Consider the following 26,766-nt stretch of genomic DNA (forward strand, 5'->3'; position numbering starts at 1 on the left):
AAACAATACTTGGAGAATTTTAACTCAATATTTGGGGAAAATAAAAGCCGTTGCACATTTTGTTAATATGTAACATTCAATGAAACTCACAAAAGTGATCGACTTTTTGACGAATAAACGAATTTCTCTCTTAAAACTACCCTTTGTATGCGCCTGATCTATCATAATGCAACAAACTTATATTTTCAAAACTGAAAACCAGCATGTAAGAGTGGTATTCCAGTCGTTGAGCAGCCATAACCGAGGCACTGAAGAACATTTCTATAAATGACATAAAAAACCAATGCACAGGTTGGTCGTTCCAACCGTTGTCTCAAGTCTAATTGACACTATTTTAAATAAATAATAACTTTCAAATACATTATAATTTGCATTCTATTCTGTATTCAAAAGGAGCGGCGGTTTTTGGGACACACTGTGCATGCTAGAGAAGTCCGATGTCGAAAATTCTGACAAACAGCTGAACAGCTCCTTGGGAAGAAAGGGATGTGTGCAAAATTTGAGATTAATAGTTCAAAATCTGATGATTTAGTTCAGATGAAGATACTAACCTGGCTAAACATTACTAAATCGAATCAGCACGTCTCCCTGATGCTTCCACTGGTTGTTACAAACTCATTCGTATTATTAACTAGTTTTAGGATTTTATGGGGTTATGGGTCATCAAAATCAATATCAAGGACACCAGTGTTGAGCAACTTTCAATTACTCCTCCTTATACTTTTATATAAATAAATATACTAATAAAACTAAAATACACAAAACAGTATTTCGTCACCTGAAATGCAAAATAACGTAACAACATTTTCGGAAATTTACAGTGGCATGAGTGAAACACAAAATAAAATGGAAGATGAGTAAAAAAAAATTTTAATATTGGTTAAAACTGTTCACAATGTTGGACGAACTACGTCCAGGTCGGTCATCATCATCAACTAATGACCAGCAAGTCAATTAAATAAAGGAATTTGGTGATTAAGAATCGACCATTAACAGTCGTTAATCTTACTGGCATCGTTAGATAATCAAAAAGATCAGTGAAAACCAGTTTGAAAAATCATTTGGGTCTAACAAAAATAAAAGCACGATTTGTTAAAAAGCTTTAAATTTTTTCGAAAAAAATCTGAAACGTATTACTACTGTCGTTGAGTCTCGGATCTATGCTCAGGACCCTGAAACAGACAAAACAAAGGAGCCGATACCGAACAACAGCAGGCCAAAAATTAAGATCGTGTTCTCCGATTTCTTTCCGACCAGCCAAAATGTCGCTTCTAGCTATTCAGCAATTTCAAACGACCTCTTCGGGGAAACCGTTTGCGGTTAATCGGGTACATTAAAAGTGTTTCGCGATGCAAATTTAAGGTTATTACGGAAATTGACTTTAACAAGTGTTTCAAGGATTAGGAAAAGCTTAGCCACAATAGTATTGAGGGTAAGAGGGATTGCTTCGAGAGGGACGACATAGGGTTTGAATAATAAATTAAAAATTTTAAAATTAAGTACAAGATCTTACTATTTGTTGCACATAATAACGTTGAGTAAGGACCGAATCATATATTTTCATTTCGGAAACATTTCGGATTATGTACTTCACTCTCAAGCGATTTCTTATATAGTATATATACTATTATATGTCAGAAAAACTTATATCATACAAGATTTACATATTAGTTGGAGATGTTTTAATGATCCAAACATAAAAGTACAGCCTGATGGCTTTATTCATTCGTAATTCGTATTTGAGAAAAAATGATTAATTATTGAAGAACAAAGTAAATACATATGTATAAATATCCCTCACCGACAAAATAAAAATAATGAACAAAATTCACTTCTTCTGTATACATTTTTGTATAATATACTTGGATATACTATTATTATATATATATATTTGTTTTTTATTTGAAAGCGCATATGACCCCGTTTGGACGACTTTGATGACAACTTCTGAGTCTGTGACATAAATGAATCATGGCACCCCCCAAAAAGTCTAACCGCGTGAAATTTCTGAAATTTAATGTACAATTTCTTCTCCATAAATCTATTTGCACACCATCAAACAGAACTGAGTTTAATTATTTTAATTCAGTGGTATATAAATTCATTTGAGTTGACAAACAGCCTTTAACACAATTTCAAAAGTTGTTGGCTGATCAAAGGAAGCATGAAAATGAAAATCAAAGCAGTTAAACAAAGCTAAGCGTAGGAAATGATAACGTTATAAGAGTGGATAATAAGAGGGTTAGTTAACTGAAAGGGGAAACTTCAAAGACATGCACTGAGGCAGGAAAATTAATAACGATTAACAGAAAGATTAAGAAACAGCGCTGTTCAATATCCTCGTAGTTTTTGAAAATTTTGCTACAACACATCTCATCTCGAGATAAAGAATATATATAATATAATATATAAGAGGAATAACTAAAAATTTTCTCAGATTATAAAGTGTATCCCATTAATATTGCAGTTATATTTTTTCATTTAGCAAATGGTCTGTTAGAGAATTTACAAATTACGTTCATACATATGTAGAAGTGAAATTTCAAGCAAAGGCGACCATTTCGAATTTAATTATGAAGTATGTTGGACTTAAAAGAGGCAAACTGCTTATTTGCTTTGACTTTTTTGATTGAAAATTTAATTTATATAATATTTTCATTTGTGTCATAAACTCGAGAATTTGTGTGAAAAATTGCTTGTGTGTCTAATCTTTTTTAACATTGCAATAACAATGCAAAATTCGTGTCATAAAACATTAAGCTTAGAAGTACTATGAAAGCGAATCTTATTAAGGGCTTTATTAGAAATAAGCTTAAGTAGCGAGGAGCTTTTAATAAGTCTTTATATTCTTATTATACTAATTCTTTTTTATTTCCTCTTTCATTTATGGTATAGTATCTTCTTTTCTTCTTTACTGGTATATCACAAAATTTTAAATTAGACCACTCAAGAAGTATGAAGAAAAACCTTTTGTCTAAAGTGCTAAGAGCTTTGTGGGGTATTTGAGGTTTCCTGATAACGAGTTTTAGTTCGAAAATGTTCGTTCACATACAGAAATTTTTGTCATTTTGGTAAATGGTGCTAGTTTGAATTTACACTCCTTGACTGTCACACCAAAACTATTACGTGTCAAGAAATTTTTTCTATAACTTTTGGATCTAGCCAGCCAAAATTAGCGAGAAACAGCTTCTAACATCACATTCCCAAAATGACTGGGACAAAGGGACCACATAATCGGGAGAAGATGAAGAACGTTGTGACCATTATCATGAAAAACCCAAGCATTTTGGGAAGGAAATTGGCGAAGAAGGCTGGCTGCTTAGAACCTTTCTTAAGCAGGACGAAGAAGGACAGCGGGCCGAGCGAAATAGCAAAACAAAGAAGTAAGAAGCTGACGAAAGATCTCGTTGAGAAACTCGAATGTTGCATATGTTTTAGCGGACTTTTATCAGCTATCCTGACAGTAATTTTATATAACCGATTTTCAAGGAAATGAATGTTGTTGATTCAAAGCCAAAAAGGTGACAAAATTTCCAAAAAAATTTCTTGTGTGGCAGGCAATTTACAGTTGTGGCAAAGGAAGCAGCTTATGTTTATAGAAGAGATTGCTCCCATTTCTAAGCCAACAAGAAATGGCCACGCTTTTTTGGCCTGATCTCTCATGTCACTATAGCAAAACAGCCTTAGAGGATGGAGTGATTTTAGTACCTAGAGAAGCGAGTCCACGTGTCGAGAACAAAGGCCAATTAAAAGATACTTGGTTGAAGTAAAAAGAGAAATGAAGGCAACTAAAAAAGTAGTCAAAGACCTTCAAAACTTCAAAAGAAAGTGGCAGCAGCTATGAGGGTATCAGACACTAGCATAAAAGCTCTAATGGACGGGGTTCTGAAAAAAAAAAATATTAAAACAATTTTTGATTTCCTTTCCCGTTTTTCAAATTTTAAATAATTTTTTTTAATAAAAATTTTGAGTTTATAAAAATCGTCTAGACATTGAATGCTTAAACTCATTATTTGTAAAAAAAAAAATCAGTTATCTTACCACAAAATTTTTATGAAGTAAGTTTCTGCAAGTTGAATATTGAATATTATTGATCGTGTTCAAGTTTACTTCTCATACAAATTCGGAACAAATATCGTTATACATAACTCTTTATATATCTTGATTTTTTTTCTGCTTTTCCAAATATAGTACAGCTCTTCATAAGGTATGTACTGAGGTAAGTATAAATGCTGGTTTATGGACTTACTAAACAGATAATAAATCATTAATATTTGACTGACGGAAGGTTATGGTTATGCTGAATTTCAAATAATGATAAATTACTCAAAGATATCGTACCACTTTACGATACTAAAAGTTAGAAAAAAACATAAGGACTCCATCAAAGAGCATCAACTCCATCATAGTTAGCAGGCCAAAGAAAAAACTATCTCATAATGAATTTAGTCTAATGCTTGGATACGAATTTTAATTAATTGGAACAATTATTGAAGAACAACGTACATATGTATAAATATCCCTCACCGACAAAATAAAAATAATGAACAAAATTCACTTCTTCTGTATACATTTTTGTATAATATACTTGGATATACTATTATTATATATATATATTTGTTTTTTATTTGAAAGCGCATATGACCCCGTTTGGACGACTTTGATGACAACATAAGGAACAAACAAAAAAACATAAGGGCTCCATCAAAGAGCATCAACTCCATCATAGCCAACAGGCCAAAGAAAAAACTATCTTGCCTTGTAAAGCCGACTCATCAACACCGAATGTAAAGGAAACATCTTAGCGAAGTCGAATCCGTTAAGCAGAATTGGACTAGGTAGTATATACTTAAGCGTGGAAACTTTTTACTAATTATTTCAAACTCCAGCTATAAGTGATATGTAACAAATGAATGGATATCAGATAAAAGAAAGAAACTTGGAAGATCTCAGTACAGAAGTAAAAAATTTTATATTGAAATTAGCTACGTCTTTCCTGAATAACACTGTCGTGGTCTTTATTCTTAAATTATTCAAAGGAGTATGTTGCAAGTAGCAGCAATATGACATTGATTATTATTTAAAGCAATATTTAGATATAAATTGCATAGGAAAAATACTAAAGTTAAGAATTCACATTTTAGGCATAGCGCGCATATAAAAAAAGCTTTAACCCCTTGCTGCCTTGACTTGATGCTTCAAAATCATATTATATTACAATATATTATATTCTAACTAAAGAAAAAATTTTAAGCTATGCCAAGTTGAGTACTTCCTGCTAAACTCATAACCACACACATACCCACGACTGCATATGTGCACAAACACACTCGTTTATTTGCTTTTCTACTAAATTGCGCTCTTTACGGTGTCGCACACATCTGTATGTCCACGCATGCGTACTTATAAGCATGAAATATTGCACTTTTGCAGTTAATATACGCTTGTATGCACAACAAACGTGCCGCATGTTGAATGCCACATGCCACCAGCCGAGGGTGCCGCACCGCCTCGCTACTTGTCGCCGTCTGTACAATAACGCTTTTTAGCTGCCTCTTTTTTTATTGCATTATTTGCAACATTTATTTCATATCTTTTGTTGGCGACGTGCATGAATGCGTCTGCTCCATTTTCACCGTGCCACATAGTCCAAGCGCCGCTACCTGTGCGCAAATCACCTAGCTACTTGAGCTTTGGCTTTGTTAAGGTTTTTTATTCAGGCTGCGAGTGTATTTCCGGAACACCCGGGCAGCAGATATGTGCGCCTTCGTACTTTTTGAAGGTGCATTTTATACATACGTGCATACATACATTTATAAAATATGTGTATATAAGCAAGCGTTTACTCATATGAATAAATTTGGAGCGGTGAGCGACAATCCTTCATATGAATTTCGGTTTCGTTTTGAAACGTAGCAGCATACACATTAGGAGCAAATTGCAGGACGTGATTCGAATAATGGTAAACTATAGCCTGGAGCGCTAACACTCGTTGCTTTTTTTGTTATTTTGACAAAGATTTGGATTGGACTGATGTCAGCTTGGATATTTTATCATTCTTTCTTACATTGAGAAATAGTAGGTACAGTTGTTTGATTTCCGGTTTTTAAGTAATATGACAAGGCTAGTTGGGTGGGGATGGTACGGACCATGAATTTTATTTAAGTAATTCAGCTTTTACTTTGGTTAAAAAAAAAAAGTAATTCAGAAAGGGCAACTTCGGTAATCCCTTATTAAACGAGAATTTCACCTATTTATACCTCAAAAGGGTGTACTACGCTTGGCGCGATGTTTGCAGCACCGTCGGAGAGCCTATAAAACATACACAGCTCTAACGGGTGATCCAAGTAGAGCTGCTTTATCAATAGACTTTTTGACATATCACGTTGAGTCATGGCAAGTTGTCATGTTATTTTTGTTCACTATTGTTTGTCATTTCATTATAGAAAGACTTACGGATGAATAAAGTTTACAAATCTCTCAAATTTATTACGAACGCAACTTCGTTCAACTTATGGTCAACGTAATCGGCCTACTGAGGGTATTACTCCCAATATTCATCTTGAGACCCAGCATTCATTGATGGATAATATTCGACCAAATAGATAACGCAAGCAGTGGAGAAAAAGTAGCATCCGTACCTGAGAGTGTACAACAAAGCAGTGGAGAGTCGATTCGCCGCAACACGGACTGACGTATGGAACGACTTGGCGTATCGAGATCGAGATCTTAACTTGAATGTGTACGAAATATAGCTCGTGGAAAAACTGAAGTCGCTCCATCTTCCCAAGGGACATTGTTTTGCTCTATGAAAAGTTCCAGGAAGATCTGACGTTTTCGAGCAAAATTTTTTCCAGCTATGAGGATCATTTATGATTCTATTTGTATGTAAATAGCAAAACTGTCCCATTTGGGACGAAGAGCAATCTGAAGAGATTCACTTCATCTAGAAAAAGCAACGGTTCGGTGTGGTTTGTGGGCCGGTGGAATCATCTGAGAATTGAAATTCGTAATCTCGGCGACATTTGGTTTCAACAAAATCGCATCATTCATGGTTTTAATGAGAGAACACTTCGGTCAGCAGATAATTTCATATTTTGGGCAGGTCGGTTGGCCAACAAGATCTTCTGACATCACATCACTACACTTTTTCCTCAGGGGATGTGCAAATTTTAAAATCTATGCGGACAATTCCGCTTCGATTCAGGCCTTGGAGCAAAACAGCACGGGTATCATTCGACAATTACCAGACGAAATGAGCCTTCGAAAATTGGACTCAACGGAATGGACCATTTGAGACGTGTTGTCATAGAATGTTCTTTCGAATGATAATAAACATGCTCCATGAAATTTAAAATTTCTGTGTTTTTTCTTCAAAAAAGTAGTGAACCTCGAAATTTATATAAATAAGCGAACGTTCTTTTCTCCCCAAAAAACTACTCAATTGTAGGAACAGTCGATATTAGACTACCATGGAATATATATGTAGCTGATATACAAGCTGAACGATCGGAATCATATTGTTATTCATATAGCCAACTTTTTCATTTGACGAGATTAACCATCAAATTAGTCATGGGTTTTTATGTAAGAAAATATTGAAATCTCAGAATAAATTGTTAAAATAGGATCACTATAGACTACGGCTGACATACAAACTGAACCATGGAAATCAAGTGCTTGTATGGAGAACTTTTTCATTTGACAAGATATGAAAGTGGTCTTTGTGATGGGTATTGTAGCTTCGGTGCAACCCAAGTTGACAGTATTTTGTTCATAAATAGATAGTTGCAGGCGTATTGGGGAAAACCATTTCATTACTATGAACAGCTTAATCATCAGTTCCACAGCAGAATTTCTTACAGAGATTACTAAAATTCGTCTCTTCTACTTTATATTCAAAGAGAAGGTAACATATATTCAGCTAGAGGAAAAGTAATTTTTTTTTAAAGAAATTTTCGAAATATTTAATATATGACGTCATTAGTGCTTTATAACAACATTCTCTCGATTTGCAACTTCAATGCAACCACTCAAATCAATTTGTTCAAAATGTGCGTTGAATACCAAAACGATATTGACTGAAATTTATTTAATTATGTAATGTAAGACAAAGAATTTACATAATTGAATTAAATTAAGTCCATTCATTAGGCATAAAAGTAAATAAATGTTTATCAAGGAAAACGATGACAAAAGTGCGGAAAAAGACACATGTGAATACACTAGATGCACAAATAGTATGAGTGCTCAAAGTAAGCAACTTGTCATAGGAGTGCTATGTAGGAAAATTATTATATTTAAGGGGGGTTTCCAAACTGCATAAAAACCATAATTTTTGGTAGTTCGAAAAAAACAATGCATCAATTGTTTTAAAATGATTTTAAGGCTGCATTTATAAATATTTTAAAAAGAAATCTAAAAAATCTAAACTGCTACTTTCAGATATTGTCTGTCCAATGAGCTGCATTCGATAACAATTGGGAAAGAGCGACGTTTAAAAAGGGTTTGATCCATCAGAATTATACTGTGATGAGATAGAAAAATTGTTAGGTTACTGGCAGGTCATTGATAGTCATTGAATCATTTGTCTCTGAGTGATCAATTTCCAGCTGGGTATTGACACATTCATATGTATGTTATTAGTAGCTATGCACATAAATATATGAACTTCAACACGCCTTACAATGGCAATTCGCCACTGTTGACAGACCAGACACCGATGGCAGCGATGACAGCGACAAGGACGCAAGCGATACATAAACACGAAAGGATGCGCAATAAAGACAAGAGAGCAATCACATAATTACAACGCAGATGGCATTAGCCTCCAAATCCACTTACACACACTTGCACACATCCGAGTAGCAGTGTGCCAAGTTTGTGCCAACGTAAGCCTCGCAATTTTCAAACCTTCGTCAGGGTAGACATGTACGTGAATTTACTTATTTCTTTGTTAGCACTCAAGGCATACGTGTTTGATTCCACGTGTTCCAACATCTGTCTGCTTTTTGCACGCTAGTGCTACGTCATATACATATACTGGATGTCGTGTGTGAGTGAATTTTTACTTTTATTTTGTCAACACATGCGCCCTTTTCTTGGTCATGCATTTGTGAATGTGTTCTAATCAATAAATTGGTCCTTGACTTTTGTGCAAAGATTACCAGGCCATGGCAAACCTTTCAGACGGTGAGAACAATGGTAGGCACAAGGGCTAGCCAATGGCTGTATTACCATACGAAATATCAAAACAAAGTTACTATAATCGACAGAGTCAAGTGGTACAACGATACTTTGAAGAAGAGAGGCGTAACGAATTTTCCGGTGAACATGACAATATAAATTATTTAACATAGTTAGGGAAATTTGGGACAACTGCGGGATTAGTTAATAAGAAGAAATAATCTTTAAGTATTCTGGTGACTTATCAGTTATATACCCCACTCTAAATACAGATATCTTACAAAAATTATTCAACGAAGTTATCGTTTCTAACTCTATTATTTAGATATAATAAACTGCAATTTACAGAGGTAAAAATTAACAAAGCATTGAATACATTTCAGAAGTTCCTATCAACGTGACAGGGAAAGTTTTAAAACTAGTATGTTTAAATGCCAGAATGGCAAAGAAGGCATCTCTGGAAAGGCCGTTGAAATATTGAGCCTTCACGACAACACCTCCGACAATGGAGAGGGCCTGCTTGTATTCTCCACGACGTGTAACATTGTAGTTTGTTTCCCATTGTTTCATACAGATGCTGATGCAGCAGTGGTGTGGTGATGAATGCCGCGACGTCACTGCAGTGAAAAACGCCACCCTACAAAATCCACTAACTATATTCAGCGAAGCAGCTAAAGTACTAGCTGGTATGCCGCCTATCTATATCATTTAGGGAGACGAATTCTCGAGATTATATGAATTATCAGCGCCAATTACAGTAATCAATAAAAAGAGAGGAGAGAAAGGAGAAGAAGATCATGCAAAGCTCAATCAAAGGACGGTAGAACCACAAATTATATCTGACATCCATACGTGGATAACAAGACAACATGAGCACTTGGATTTTCACCTGACCCAAATATTAAGCATTCATGGGTCTGTACTGTTCGATGTGAACGTAGTACATAAAACTCTGAATACGTATTATTCTATTGTCCTCAGTTTCTAAACATAAGGGAAAAGTTAGAAATTGCACTAGGTGGTAGTTTAAGGGCAGAAAATTCGACTGTATTTATGTGTCAGTCCTCTGTTAAGTGGAAAGCTATTCGCGAAACTGCAATTCAAATCAAGACTAAATTGAGACAGTTACAGCAGAATAGGAGTCAGTTCGTCCGCGCGTCTTGCTCGTCTTGCTCCTCCCTCGAAGTAATACCTTTTCTGGTGATTCCGTGGGAGAGTCTTGAGTAGATTAAATTACATTTAGTGGATTCGGTTTTCGATACTTCCCTCTACTATAAAAAAAGAATAATATAAAAAAATTCTCCAACGACCAGATTTTTACAATACTTCAAATCCTGGAGAAACAGATTGGGACCCATCACTTTTTTGTCGATTATGACAGAACAGACTGGACCTGCTGATTTGATGCTAGGTTTAAATTTGGTATCCCTGCAAAACTCCCTGTCTTTTTCGTCTTCTTAAATATAAGACTTGAAAAAAGTGAGATACGCCTCTAATTTACACCACAGTGGTATTGTTGCAGATCCCTAACTCGATGAATAAAAATTATGCTGGTTAAGTCACTTATCATTCCCATCCAATTATACGGCTTAGAAACATGGACGATGATGAACGGAGATAACAAAGCACTTGCCTCCGAAAGAACCGTTCTTCGCAAGGCGTTTTGAGTCGTCCGCGTGAGCGATGAATATCGAAAGGAAATGAAATCAAGAACTGCATGAGCTCTACGCCTGCATGAATACAGTTAAATGCATAAAAATCCAACAAATGCGCTGCTTAGGCCATATCGTACGCATGGAAGATGATGATTCAGATAAAAAGCTTCTTTGATTTAGACAATGCAAGTAAGGGGCGCCCACACTTCGAATGGAAAACAAGTACCATACTTATGGATCTGTCTGCGTTCGGGACGTAAAATTCGCACTAAAAGAATAAAGGCAATTTTGTTCTCTTGGTCCAGACGATTGTTGAGCCAAAGGAGAAGGAGAAGAGGTTTAAACTTTAACACAGATTCTAAATTTTGCATAGCCAAGATGTTATCTCCCTTTTTAATCAAAGCTATCAGCAGTTTGGGAAGTTTTTATTTCGAATTAGCAGAAATGCGATAATTACGAGGAGTCTCTGTTAAAAAGTGCGGTTTTAGAAAACGATAATTGTTAGAAAATGCTAGAGATATTAGTGCGAAACATGATAACTGACATATGGGTTGTGAAACAATTTCGTTTTCAGAAGACGTAAAGTTTACATAAAATGGAGACTTAACTTTGAAGCTTTTGGTAACTATATTAAGATTATCCTAACTGATAATATCATAGAAACTCAAAATATTAAAGGGCTTTTATTACTTGAACTGTTGACACAGAAATTAAGATAAAACAAAAAAAAAAATGGAAAAATGGCTATACACATTCTCAAGACCGGCGAATCTAGCTATTTTATCGGATTTCGAGGTCTCTCTGCCAGCTTTGAAACAGCCCCCAAATAGTCTTTGTACAATGTACAAAGACAAGACTTCCTTCATATATAATTTCCTAGTAATCAGGCTGTCTCTTTAGTGAAAAAATACAAAGCACCTGTCAGCTTGTCAGTTTGAGCGTGAGAACATCAACGTCACATGTTTTTCTGAAAACTCTAAGCAGTCTAAGCTATTCCAACACCACACTCACACGGTTGCGAAAAACACTCATTTACGTCCATCACTTGCGCAGCGACAGTGTTTTAATCGATTTTGCCGGTCTTCGCTCACCGACGCTATTCAAGTCATGTCACCTGTTTAGTCGATCACCGGAAATATCAAAGCCTGCAGGAAGACGCCTTCCTAAACACTCATACAAACGAATACATGAATATGTGTATGTGTGCATATTTTATATACAGTTGTCGAGTTGCAGATGTCACTAAACCCTGGCACCACAGCTAGCCTGCTTGTTGGCTTTGCCTTCTCTATTTGTTTTTCAAACATGCACAACTCAAACACCAGCTGCTGCCATGTCACATTTTATTCAAATCAACCATCAACCGCTGCCAGCATCTACACATCACTCCACTCCCGGTGGTGTGTTGTGCCAAGCGCAATTTCGCTAACTGTCAGCCTCACCTGCCACCATCATCACCACCACCAGTGTCACCTGTCGTCCGCGCATCGACTTCATCAGCATCACAGCCACAATCACAATCCCAATCACCGTTACTAACCACCACCACCACCAAGTTCTAACACGCCAAAGCATTACACACATCGACTCACACCCACTATTCTTCTTCTTGCTCTGGGGAAATTCAATTTTTCATTGCGTATTAAAATTATGACTTTGCTCGTTATTCACTATTCGGTGTGGCATACTTAAGTGATGAACGTGCGCCAAAACCATCCAAACGGGTGGCTCGACAGCCAGCCAATCGTTGACAACCGGTTAAGTAAGCAGCCCACAAGACTTCACTTCCAACTGCGTTCCAGCAGGTGACTGCCGCCTGTACTACTTCCTGGCTGTTCATTTGGGTCGGTATGGTGCTGCTGTTGGTAGCGTCCTTTCTTGCCGTTGAGTCAATTTGTGTTTAGTTCCAGCACGTTTCAAGTTTTTTTCCTCTGCCACCGCTACCTTATCGTAGCAACTGCTAGGCGGAAACGGAAACTGTTATAAATTCAATGGGAAGGCAGTAGATGAGACGATAAAACTGACGATGATTAAATTGTCTGTATTTTGCCATTTTCTATACGACTATATGGATTTGGAATTAATTTATTGCGGTGTTGTTGCTGTTTTTTTTTATTGCAATCGTATTCTCAGTAATTATTCTAGCAATATTTTATGTACCATATACATAAGTATATCAAAAGGAAATGTGAATTTATTGAGTATTTCTAGTTTTATTTGATATAAGTGACAGCTTTTCTAACAAATAGGAATGATTTATTAAATTGAAGCGACAATTGCAAATACTACAGATTCTATGAACGAAATTGAAACAATGTCTGCAATCCCGACAGATTTTGACGGTCATTTTCAAGGACAACATTAAAAAGTTTTAGCAGAGTTTCTCCCACAAATTTAAAACTACTATTGAATGAAAATAAAAACTTCGACAAATAAATACGAAACGATTTTGAAACTGAAATTGTAACAGGTGTTTTTTTAGACGAGGCAGTGTGAGAACACCTTTCTGAGGATTGGTGGCTGTAACTTGATCCATGCTGAATTTTTTTTATTTTTTATTTTATTTTATTAAAGCTTACATAATAAACAAATTATTATATAAACTAAAGTACGCAGCGCTAGCATCATAGGCTTTCGGCTGAAAAAGTATACTGAATTTATTTGGCCATTTCATAATGAACTGATTTACTCCGGAACAACGTTTGCAAATCGTGCAAATTTATTACCAAAATATGGGGCATTCCACGCCGCGTTCAATATTCGGTCAATATAATTGCCCAGCAGAGTCGGTAACTAACTATGGATCTGTTTCACACCAAGTTTACTATATTAGTTAATGCGCATCCTTAGAGTGCACTGAAAACCATGATTAATGACTTTTTCGTGCCATCGGAGGATGTTGATGTTGACGTCCTTTGGTTCCAACAAGATGGCGCTACATAAATATAGCCAACGAAACAATAAATTTATTGAAGTAATGTCTTACAGCGATCATAGCCAGGGAAGTACCTTCATATACAGAGGCTTGTTAGTTATGTGGGGTCGCGGGTTATATGGAGTTCTTACCCGCATTTAATAATTTTAACCACAAATAAGCATCTCTATCAATTTTATTTCGAAAATCTTTATATTAGGTATATACATGGGGGCTAAAGGATGTACAAGTATTCAACCGATTTAACCCATTTTTGACACACAGATATACTACTACCAGTAAAGGATTCTCTCTGAATTTTTGTTTATATTTCTCATACATGGACCTATATTTTCGGTTAATGGCGCTTTATGGAGTGTCAGCGATCCGATTACGCTCATAGCAGAACTCGTAACTTTTTTCTGCCAAGGAATGCGCTTACGAAGTTTTTATTACGAAAATCCAAATTGGACTATGAGAACAGTTGCTGGAATAGCAGATATTTTCAGGAATACCATGTCGTATGTTACTAAAAAGTTCAGCAAAGATATGTCTTTCAACAGATAGCAAGAAAGTGATTGAACGAAAGATTTTAAGAACCCTAACGTAGCTAGGAAGGTAATAGGGCTTTTTACGAAAAATTTTTACATATCGGGGAGAAAGGTTGCGGAAAAACTGCAGAAACGTTAAAATGGAATTCCAAAAAAACAGAATGGATAAAGATCGAGCCAAACATCGTCACCTTGATTTCCTTTAAAATTTTGCCTGCTGCATCATGGATGATGACGCGCATGTGCTCGTGGACTTTTCTCAATTTCCAGGTGTGGATTTTTATTTTGCAAATCATAGAGGGAATGTCCAAGAGGAGTTTAAAACAGGAAAAAAAAATTCCAGAGCCTGAACTGGCTTAATGCCATTATAGCAAATCGGCAGCTGAGTGAAGTGGCAGTTGATGAAAAGAACAATATATGTAGCTTTTGTTCCAAGATATGCAAATCCACCTAACTGTTCGGAGCTCAGACCAATCGAAAGATATTGGGCGCTGGTAAAAAGGGTTGAGAAGAGACGAAACAAATTGCTGATACCACTAAAAAGTTTTCGTAAAAAACGGCTTTCATCAAGCAATCAATATTACATAAGAGGCTAATAGGAGGTATATTAGAAAAACTTAAATTATTTATAAGAAATGATTAAAAAATACTTGCATAATAAGCTCAGATTCGGTTCAACTTTCAAATCTTCCAAAATCATTTTCTTAGTCGAAATCGGCCAATGTTCTTTGAGCCATAAAAAAACTGTGGTTACCTCGTACACATTTGAACAATTGTATAATATATTGCAAAATGTTGACAAGTTGCAGCGTTTCCAAAAAAACAAAAAAAAAAAAAAAAAAAAAAAATCGCATATTAGGGCATATTGGGACTACCTGATTTTTTCAACTTAATAGCAGTGGTTGGCTTATAATATGCCGAGGAGGGTAAAGTCAAGTCTCCAATATATGCGGATTCATTGGTTATTTCACTTTGTTGGCTTATTGTCTACTTGAGTGCCATTCGGGAACTTGCTTTTGTGATTTCAAATTAGGACGTAGTGAAATCTCTGAGGGACCCTAGATGGAAAAATAAAGAATCCAATTTGACCTTATGGTGATTTTTAGTTAGCGGATCCCAACGATTTTTTGTAAAGTTTCAGGTGGTGGGGCATTGGGACGATTGAGCAATTGCTTTCAAGTCGAATATTATACGGTTATATCGCTGGACCTGGAAAATCCTTTAAATTTAAAGCCGCCGGTGTGACGGGCTAATGCAAAGAATATAAAACTATATAAATAATTCTCCAAGATTACATAGTTTGTCATTCACCTTTTTGGATACTTACCAAAAAAGAAAAGTTTTACTTTCAATTAAGGAAACAGAACTGGTAGAATATACTACAGATAGAAATAATTTGAAAACTTTTCACGAAAAAAAAAAAACAATTAAAAATGTGCGTAATAAAGTAAGACGACATTAAAGGCACAAATGCACGCACATTAAATAATTATAAAATAACTGCTAAGAAGCCTACGCACCCACAAAAGGTTGGCAATTGTTCTCACTATCACAAACTTCAATTAAAGGAAATATGCTGGGGAGACAAAATGAAAAAAAAAAAAAATATGAATGCAAAACAAACGGAAAAGTTGTCGCGCCTAAGAAAACTCAAGAAAGATAAGCAAAGGCATTTTTAGACTAACTTGGCACAAATTCTTTGCGACTGAGCTGGCTGGCTGTCTGCCTTGATTTTCAATTTATTTGCTTGTTTGCTTATTTGGCGAGTTGGCGCAGGTCAAGGATGCAACGCTGGATACTAGTCAAATATCAATTCTTGATTGTTTTGCATTTTTGTGTTTTTTTTTTTGAGAATGCGAAAATTAATTAAACGCACTTCCATTTTGTGTTATGCATTTTACACTAATGTTTATTTTAATAGCAGTGCAAAACATCAACAGCTCTTCGCAACTCACTCAGCGACTGAATTGACTGAAATCAAGTCAAATAAAACGAAAGAAACGGAAAGAAAGCTATACGTATGTATGTATGTATGTATGTATGTAGGTATATAGATACGAGTGCATTGGAAGGCAGTGCAACTTTTTAAATTAAAAAACTTTTGCCACTTACAACATTATACTCACACGAGTCGAACGGAGAAAGTGCGCGTAAATCAAAGCTCGACTGAGTTGCGCGGAGAAATTGGTGTACGCAGTGCCGTAGTTGGTTAATTCTGTGTGAGGGTATTGAGGTTCCTATAGTTAGTTCTCGTATAAACAGATAGAAAGACAGACAAATATCGACCCAGCTCATCACTCTGTTCATGTATATATTTTATAGGGTATCTGACGTTGCCATTTGAGTGTTGCAAACTTTGAAGTAAACTCAGCCAACACCTTATGGAATATTACAAGTTCTGAAACTCAATGACGAACTGCAAATATTTCAGACTTTGTGCACCCACGTACTTCAGCCTCTCTTTTATCGGATGATGTTTGCTGAGAATGCTATGCGACCAGATTTAATTGAAGACTTCTTCCTGCAAAACTACTCTCTATCATTTGTGGAGTATGGCAAAACTCCTCCCCCTAAAATTCAAATATACGTTAGTTCCTTGGTTAGTTAGTGCAGACGCTTTCGGAAATGAGTTAAATACTTGAAGCGTGAAGTGAGCCACATGCGTTCAACCAACAGAGCTCAAGGAAAACATAACAACAGTTAGCGTACAACAACAACTTAAGCACAGCAAAAGCTTTGAAGTTCATCATGTTGGCTGTCTGTGTGGATAGACTTTATGAGGGGAGAAACTAATTTGTCAAGTAGATCTTAAATCTCAATGTTGAGCGAAGTTTCAAAGCGCAGCTTAAGTAGAACGCCCAACTTAGAAACAACAGGGAAGATAAGCAGTGTGCCATAAGTAGGAGTGGAATAGGGAAGGTTTGGGAGGTACCTCCCAAAAATCAAGACGCATAGCCACTTTGTAGTCAACTATTCAATACATAAATGTCTGGTGAAATTGCTTGTAGACAATGCCTTACCGAGTGTTATCAATCAGATATGTACATGTGTATAATGTTACATAAGTATTTAGCTCATAAAGTCTATTACAAGTATGCTCATTTGGCGAATACATTGTGTAGCCCCCAGTTTACTCCATGTACAAAAGTCAAATGTGTGTTTATATGCACATTTATATCTGTCTACAAACACATATGTATGTAGCCATAAATGCCTGCAGGCCACTTAAGTATGTCGCAGCTGCCTGAACTTTTGTTAAATGCCACAATCTTTCATTCTCTCTCCCATCATTAATTGATTGCTGTCATTTATCGAAGTCATAGGTTTATGCTCAGCGGTGGCTGGGTCACGCCCACACACGCGCCACATGCTTCAAAGTGTTACACAACTGACATATTTTAACCCATCAACATAATGCTCTGCAGAGGAACGAATCTCTACACATATGAATGCGTACATTTGGCAATGGTGTTCATAATGGCGTTTATATACCGTGAACCGAATGTATTAAGTTAGTCGCGAACGAAACATCGGAGGCCTTATAGATTAGATGTATAATATATTATAAGTAGTCCATTCTGATGGAAACATTTTTTATTTGAGGATATACAAATATATTCACGAAATTATGATATGAGTGCATTTTTTTGAAGAATTCGTTCAGTTCGGATCACTATAGCCATACAAAGTGACCGTAAAAAATCAAGTTTTTGTATGAACTCTTTTGTGTTTGTGAAGGGTTTTATAGCTTTGATGCAGCTGAAGTTAAGGGGTTTTCTTCTTATTGATTCCATTTATGGTTAATAAAATACATATATACATATACAAGTACAATTTTGAAGTCTCTGATTCAAATCTTCAGAAAGATATGTTGTAATATATTTTTTTGTAAAGAAAATGTTGCCTACATTTAGGATGAATTTAAAATTAAGATATGGGTAATTTGCAGAATCCTAATTTTGCACTATACAAAAGGTACTAGTAGTAAAAATCGTAATAATTTTAATAATCATCCGGCTAAATATGTTTTGAACTTTGCAATTTACTTGCATTTAATTAAGAAAAAGAATTTTCCAAACTAAAAGTATAAACTAAAATTGTTGATGGAGAATATTCAGAAGCTAATAGATTAGAGATGAGAATCTGGAACGGTCCCTGAAGCTGAGAAGATGTGTGAATTTAAATGCCGTCAACAACGAGTCAAACGGATTATATTTTAGGTGAGCGGAAATGAAAGTCAGAAGGAGTAATTCCTATGAAGTCGCCCACATAATTGCTTTAAATACATAACATATTTCAGAGTACTTTCATTTTGTTTACGAGATATAGAGCTTTTACTCTGAGAAAAAATCTGTTTATGCCGTTGTGAAAGAATCAAATAGAATTTCAAATTGTGTTATATGGGAAATAGGCGTGGCTCCTATAGGGCCCCCTTACACCATCTCGAGTGTAAAATTTTATGACTCTGGTTTATTTAGTTATTGATTTGTATAATACCGTTATCTGGGGAGCGGTTACTACTTTTTTGAAATTTTGAGCCCACAGGTGCTCTTGCTGTTGCAATCCCCTATAACAAATTACTTTTCTTAATCAAATGCTTAGTTATCGCACTTTATAGGTATAGGTTTTTCCTTTAATGGCGCTTTGTGGGCGTGACAGTGCTACGATTACGTATTACATATTGCTTTTTTTCTTACTTTTTTTTAACAGGAAACATATTTGACAAGTTTCATCTAAATATCTCAATTTTCACTCGAGTTACAGCTTGCACGAAGAGAGACAGTCACTCGGATTTTAACTCGTCTCATCATCCTGATCATTTCTATATATAAACCAAACATCTAACTAGAATAGTTTTAGATGATACATACAACCGTTAAGTGAACAAAACTATTATACGCTGTAGCAACATGTTGCAAGAGTATAAAAGCGGTAGAGGAGACCATAACTGCAGCAGATATAAGAAATATATATTTGGCGTATTTATAGAGCCGTTTAAATAATCGATATAAACAATTCATTTGTGCAGATTTATCAAATTTAGACCTTTTAACTCACAATCGCTCACACAATAGACAAGAACCGTAAATTTAGAAAAAGGAAAGAAGGTTAGCTAAAAAGGTGAACGTGCCAATTAAGGAGCAAACTCGTTATAAAATGAGTCAATTCATAAACGTTCTGACTATATTGCGAAGCATGACAATCTCATTTGAAGCATACCTTTAGGCGCACAGAAGCGTAAAAGAGCCATAAACCAGTATATAACAAAGAAAAAAGAAAAGAAGAAGCACGTGTGCAAAGTTGAGTAGAGAAGCGTCTATAAAAGCACACTTTCGTATGTAGGCACGCACACTCATACATGGAATAGAACAACATGCATAAATGCCAAAAAAAAGTCCAATTCACTGCAGTGACTTTGCAGAGTACAACAAAGAGAGCAAACAGCTGGCAGTTTAGCTGCGTATGCGTTAGTGCTTGTTGACGCCCGTCACGCCAAAGGCTTTTTTCAGCAATTTCGCCTTTTTTCGAACACACTTTTCTTAACAGCGCTTTGTTTGTTGCCGGCCAAATGAAGCCACTGCGAATGATGTGTATAGAGTAAATAAAAAAAATTAAAAGGTGCAAAAGAAAAAAATTAGATGAGCTGAACTGAATTGAGTTGTTAGTTGCATATGTGATGGTTGTGAAAAGTATAATGTATGCTGGTGACTGCTGGCTGGTGTGTACTGCCATCAAAGAGTGTTGCCAGTATGCGCTCTCCGTCACTCTTGTTTCTCATAAATCCATATGTGCTATGGCGCTTTTTTCCTTTGGCAAACACAGTCGCTTTATAATCAGCTCGGAAATAAGTGTGCACTCGTGCCTCTTTTTCTTGTTTCCTTGGCATTTTTTTTTATTCTGCAATGTTCACTTTCTTATACACGTCTTCCCTCACATTTTCGGTTGACAGCAGTTCAGCAAAGTGACATTGTGTCATCATCATTGTAGCTATTTGGCAGCGCCGAGCAACTAACAGTTAATAAAAAGGTCGCATTTTTCACTTTTGCACGCAGTTACTACTTTATTGCTTGCTTGGCTATTCACGTTTTTCTCTGGAGTGTGTTTGCGACGTGGACGAAATGTCTTAGTGTCCACCAAAGGTATTTGGACTTGAAGGAGAATGGGACAAAAGGCAAATAATCACATGTGAGCTTTGTATGTATGTATTCATTTACATATTGTCATTGCTCTACGGAATCTTATTCAGGTACGAATGACAATGATGCTGGTAACAATAAGGCGTAACTGGATTCTGGAGCTTTGAGCTATTAAAAGTGTTATTCTCATGTTGAACACAGTGAAGGTAGTAAAGACATGATTAGTCTAAGTTACATCAAATAACAATTTAATGACATACTACGTATGATGAAAAGTTCATATGGCTTTTTTCCAAGAACAGTACTTTAATATAATCGATATGTTTTGTTAATTTAATCATCATAAGCAACGTGTATCTCACAGCTGTGGGATATTACGTTAGTTTGTGATATGTATGGTACGTATAGCATTTTGAGTGCCAACCATTTTGCTCCAAAAGATGGAAATGGCTGACACTTTTGAGCCGTTCAGGTCGCAATTTGTCAATTCCAAGACGTTTCCAAGAATTGAAACTCTCCCAAACCACAACTTGGCGGGTTTTGAAAAAAAAAATTTAGATTTTCATCCGTATAAAATGGTTCTCACTCAAGAACTGAAAAAATTGGACCACCGTAAACGGTGGAATAACTTGAAAATGATAACAATTTATTTAAGAAAGTCATCTTCTTACATAAGGCTCACTTTCATCTGATGCCTGGGCGGGGAAAAAACAAAAGTGTCCCACAAATTATTTATGAACAACCATGTATGGTTTTTACTCTGGTGGAATCAATGGTTCGTACCTTTTTCGAAAATAAGCTGGTTGCACTGTCACTGTCAATGGAGAGCGGAGATTTATTTATTTCAAGAAATTTTGTCATTAAATAGCCTCCAATAATATCATTAGACTATTTCTTGTGTTGTTATTTGAAGTCATTGGTCTTTAGCAATAAAGCAGACTATCTTCAAGCTTCGATTTAGTGGAAAAAGTACTGCAAAATTGGGTTAATAGAATTCGTTCATGAAAAAAAGTTAAGGGGGTCATTTGAGTGATGTTCTTTTCAAAACTTAATGGCATTGATTGTACTTCGCATAAAATAGAAAAAATTGAGTTTCCTTAACAATTGGTGTGTGATTTTTTTGGAAATCATTTCACTTCTATTGGAAAACCCGATACATATATTTTATTACGTCCAAAGCTCATCGACAGTATTTCTGAGGAAGTAAGGAGTGAAACACTAGAATAATTCAAATATGATACGTAATATTTGATTATATTTGACACAGACTAGCAAACAAAAAAAAAATTTTACGTATTCTAAAACAAATCTTAAAATAGGCTCCTGAGCTAATACAAGATACATAACTGAGGAATGCACTGCGACCTTAGGTCTATTGTGCCCTATGTATGCCAATGTTTAATAAAATTTTTTGTACACTTGTAATATAGTAAGCCTAGGTTAGGATGGTCGTTGTGGATTGCACGAGGTTTTTTCTTTTCGGCTTTGGTTCATTTTTGGAGCAGCATTCATTAGATTAACATGTCTCGTCACGAGTTTGTGTAGGGTAGGGTATTTAAGTACGTTGTCAATAATCTCATTCGCGAACACTACTCGACACCGTTTTTCCACAATATTCAGGTCTTTTAGTACGAGTCTGACACGCTTCATAAATAACAATGAAGTATTTAGTTGAACCAAAATGATGAATTCTGCCATGAACAAATTATTAGAATAGGAAAACAGATATTGGTATCTTAAAAGAAAAATTTCATAGATCATTTTCGTTCCTGCCATTTTCCAGTATCAACCTAGAAACATTTTTTTTATCGATTCGGTTTGCTTGCAGTGTAAATTAGTCAGTTTGGGTCAATTTTGATCGGATGCTAGACCAGCTAAATTTACTAAAAGAATCTATTATATTCAACTAAGTTCTGAATTAAGATATAAAATTGCGGCGACAGCTAAGAAATGAAATAGGATCTACGACCATGCTTCATTCGTAATGTGGCACCCTTTCAATTGTTATAGCAAAAAAAAAATAGTAATGAACACCAATGAAGTACTTTGTTGAATCAAAATGAAGCATTCTGCTATGAATTAATTAGTTGAATCGGGAATAAGGAAAACGATATTGGCTATATAATGGAAGAATATAATTTGAAAGCAAAATCTTATAGAAAGACGTTTGGTCTCAAGAGATATTTGCCGCTTTGCAGTGCATATAAATATTTGTAATTTTTCTTGAGTTTCATACGAAACATAATTTCCATAACCACAAATACTTTCCATTTAAAAATATAATCATAGTAAAATAAGACAAAGGAAATATAAAAATTATTTGAGTAAAATACTGCGCACTCACCGCACTGCAGGAACTTCCAATATATCCCATTCGACTGATGTGTAAAATTCTGATAGATCAACACCAACTTCAACAACGTTAGTGCCGTTCAGCTCGTCGATATGCCGCAGGTCCACCTGAAGAGCAAATAAATTAATAAATAAATGTGGCATAATTAATATTAATACTGTGTAAATATCACACAACTAATTGCACGATAAATAAAGATCATAATTTAATTGCTAAATAACAACTGTGGGATATAAAAATGAAAATAAAAAGAAAAAAATTAATGATTTTGGGGTTTTCATGTTATTTTTGTCTCATACCAATGTTTGATAATAACACATGTTGTGGGCACACATATACATAACAGCCAACATTGTGAAATATGAGAACTTTGGATAATTTGCGACCACACCAATGGAAAACTTCGAAGATAAACTTCTAAAAATGTAAAGTTGAAAGGCTTCTTCAAATTCTTCTTTTGTCGGAAATAGTATTTATGCTCAATTAAAATAGTATTTATGTCAAAAAGTCTTGCGTTATTTTTTTATTTTTATTTTTATTTTTTATTTTATAACGGTATGATGACTTATGCCCAGCTCTTGACCGATGCTACTATGCCGGTATCTTTCCACCAATTCAGCGATTTTATCGCAATTTTCGACGACAGGCCTTCCAGGGCGTGGCGCATCTTCGACCACCTCTACACCAGAACGAAAACGTTGAAACCATCGTTGTGCGGTGGAAATCGAAACTGTATTGGGTCCATAAACTTCACAAATTTTATTGGCGGCTTGAGATGCGTTTTTGCCTTTATCGTAGTAGTACTCTACAATATGCCGTATTTTCTCTTTATTTCGCTCCATGTTTGCGACGCTATAACTTACGAACGACTTAAAAAAAACGACAATCAATCAAACACTTTCCAAAAAGGTATAGCCTGACCCGATGCGACGAATAAAACTAGAATTACGCGCTCTCAGCGTCAACTAGTGAAAATACCGCAATACTTTTTTGACAACCTAATATAATTTATGTATATTCTGTAGAGAAAAAAAAAATATCGAAGCCGATCTGACTCTCTTTTGTCATAGTTTTTTCAAACTTCGCCGAAACACTTCAAAGCAATCAAGTAAAGAGATGCCTCAAAATAACAAACGAGCAAATAAGTAAGTAAAGAAAGAAGAAAGTAAAATTCTTAAGAAGAAATAAATTAACATCAAATTATTCGACAAAAATCGCTGATTGGTGATGATTGGCTAAATCAAATCACAAAGTCAGTACAAGTACTAGCCAAATTTATATTGTAATTTAAGCTGTAAGACGAAATAACTAAAAAAACTTATCATACACGTAGAGATTTAAGTTACAAATATGTTATGAGCATTAAATTGCAAATAAAGTTACATCATTTTCGGTGTTAGTGTAACACTTTAAAAAACTTACTCCCTAGTTGACATTGTCATTGAGTTGTTATACAAAACTGTCTTCATGTTCCAATAACTTTAATAAGATTCGAAATTTAGATTTTTAGATATCGTCTTCGAAATAATACACAAATTCCGCTGGGTACAGTCATTATAAAAATCAATTGATATATAGGGACTTCTTTTTAGGGATATAGGTTTCAGAATTGCTGCTAACTGTTATAACTTCATGTGTCAGATATAAATATGATAAAAAGTTTCAAAAGGACAAAATAACCGTTGTCCCTTTTACAAAGTGAAGATCTCTTTCGAGTTTGAGTCCCCTAATACCAGGTGACAGGGAGTTGGAGATGTCGAAAGAGGTCAAATTCCTTGACCTCACATTAGATTCAACCTTACGGTGGAATGGGCACGTGGAGTTAACACTGTGATATGTAGACACCTAGCTGGCAGACCCTATGGCTGAAAGCCAGGTATCATAACATGGCTGCATACCATGAACGCAAGGCGTATTGTCACGTATGGAGCGGTTGCTTGGGGATATAAGGGGACAATACCTAATTGATCAATCTCAGTACTTCAAGTCATGCTGAAATTCCACCCTTGTATCTAGTGATCAAACAGATAGCGAAACATACCATGCTGCTCGTGGCAGTAGAGGGTTTTGACAAAGGAAAGATGATGTCGTCTAAACAAATGAAGGCCCTAGTGGTATATCACTGGCCAAGAAGTGGCGTTACGAAGAGGGCTAACTTTACAAAGAAGTTCAGATTTACTTTCGGCAGTAAGGCGGTATGGAGTAATTCCATGCTCTACCTACAACTGAGGAGCAGTACTGTCCAGTAGTATACTGACTGCTCGATAACACCTTAAGGCAGAGATAATGAGATGCTTAACTCCTCTCTCACTGGAAGTGAGAGAACAATTGCTAAACGTCAAACCACCTAAACTTTGACAGTTGATCGAGTTCAGGAGGTTTTGACGTTTAACAATTGGAAACAAGCGATGACCAGATTGAAATCTTAGCAAAAAAATATGTAATCGGAGGGATTTGTTACATCGTTCAATACCACTTATAAAAAATGCAAAACAATGAAAATTAAATAAATTTGTSAAATTTAAAGGTATTTGATGAAAGGTTTTGTAATTTGAAGCATTATAGTATTATTTTCAATGGAAAATTATTAAATCCTTTTAGTGGGCATTGAAAAGTCAAATATCAGTTGTTCTAATATAGTTTAAAAAAATTTAAATAGTTTCTCCATATAATAAATAACCAGTGTATAGTAATTTTTATTCGTACTAAATGTTGGTTGTTTTAATTTAAATGCCCAAAAATTATTATTTTGTCCAATCTGGTCATAATGGAAAATGTTATAAAAAACGCTAATTTTGAGGTGTTCTCACACTGGAATAAGTTGAACATCCCTTTATACCTGCCTTAAGGCATTGAAACAGGCAATGCGGGACCAAACCATCCATACTAATGGGATATTTTCCGAACATATTTCAAGTAGAAGTCTTTGCTATAAGTGAGTGGGCAGAAATCAATATGCTTCGCAACCAGCATATCGCTATTCTTATCGACAGTCAAGCGCCACCAAAGGCGATCTCAGCTTATGGTAATACCCCCTTTCCGTAACAAAAATAATGGCTGCACAAATTGTATACAATTTTGAGCATTGAACAATACAGAAAATTCACAGTTCAATATTTGAAAGCAGCGGTCCCCGTAAAATTACGAATTCCTAATCAATACTTATATATGTAAATAACGGTTTTTATTTTTGTTTATTGCTACGCTTGTAATCTAACGATAAATGCAATGCAAATATTTGGTTTCGTTCAAATCTGGAAAGTGTAAATAAAACACCGGCGCGTATAAATCGAATTAAACGTTAACGCTAGTCGAAAAGATTTATTTACACTTTACTTCCGGTACATTGACACAATAATTGTGGGACTTTGAAAATTTAACGCATTTGTTTGTTTTTAGCTCAATACACAAATCAAAATTTACATTTATTTCGTTGACAAATTTATTCACTTGTGCATGAAATTACTTACAAAAAACTGGGAAAGGCGGATGTTGGGAGGAGATTTTAACTATTAGCAGAGCTGGCTTTGCTAAATAGCAAATTAAAGTATTGATGATGAGATCCGTATGATGTTTTTCAAATTAATAAGTCATGCACCCAAATGTAGGCAACAGATTTAATAGCGAAATATGGAAATAACCAGAAGGATTTAATATTATTTGAAATTAGGCAATTCATTGCTCAAAATTTGCTTCAAAAATACTTAATGTTGTATACTAAGTAAGACACCACTGAAATCGTTTTTTATATCCATAACAAATTTTTATTTTATCGAATTTTATCGCTTTCTTCATTGTTTGCAACAACATAGCGTACTCCATCAGGCGCTTAACGCAATATTTATTTTCCTTTCTTTGCAATTTTTATGCACAGCATTTTGACTTCGTTTCTGATATTCTGGAACGCATTAGTAGCAGGAAATGCTGCCGGCTATACACGATTGCGGAAGTTAGCAACGGATGAGTTGCT

At 35.3% G+C, this 26,766-nt stretch overlaps 1 protein-coding gene across 1 annotated transcript in view; it reads right to left on the reverse strand.

Moving 5' to 3' along the window:
- The window catches only part of LOC108976604 (acetylcholine receptor subunit alpha-like), a 152,409-nt gene that overhangs the window by 37,961 nt on the left and 87,682 nt on the right, over nucleotides 1–26,766 (reverse strand). The window contains exon 4 of the mRNA XM_018945824.1: nucleotides 22,788–22,903. Coding sequence (XP_018801369.1) covers nucleotides 22,788–22,903 — 116 coding nt within the window. The remainder of the gene's footprint in view (nucleotides 1–22,787; nucleotides 22,904–26,766) is intronic.

Source organism: Bactrocera latifrons, unplaced genomic scaffold, assembly GCF_001853355.1.
Source record: "Bactrocera latifrons isolate USDA-ARS-PBARC rearing strain unplaced genomic scaffold, ASM185335v1 scaffold_115, whole genome shotgun sequence".
NCBI classification, from domain to species: Eukaryota; Metazoa; Arthropoda; class Insecta; order Diptera; family Tephritidae; genus Bactrocera; species Bactrocera latifrons.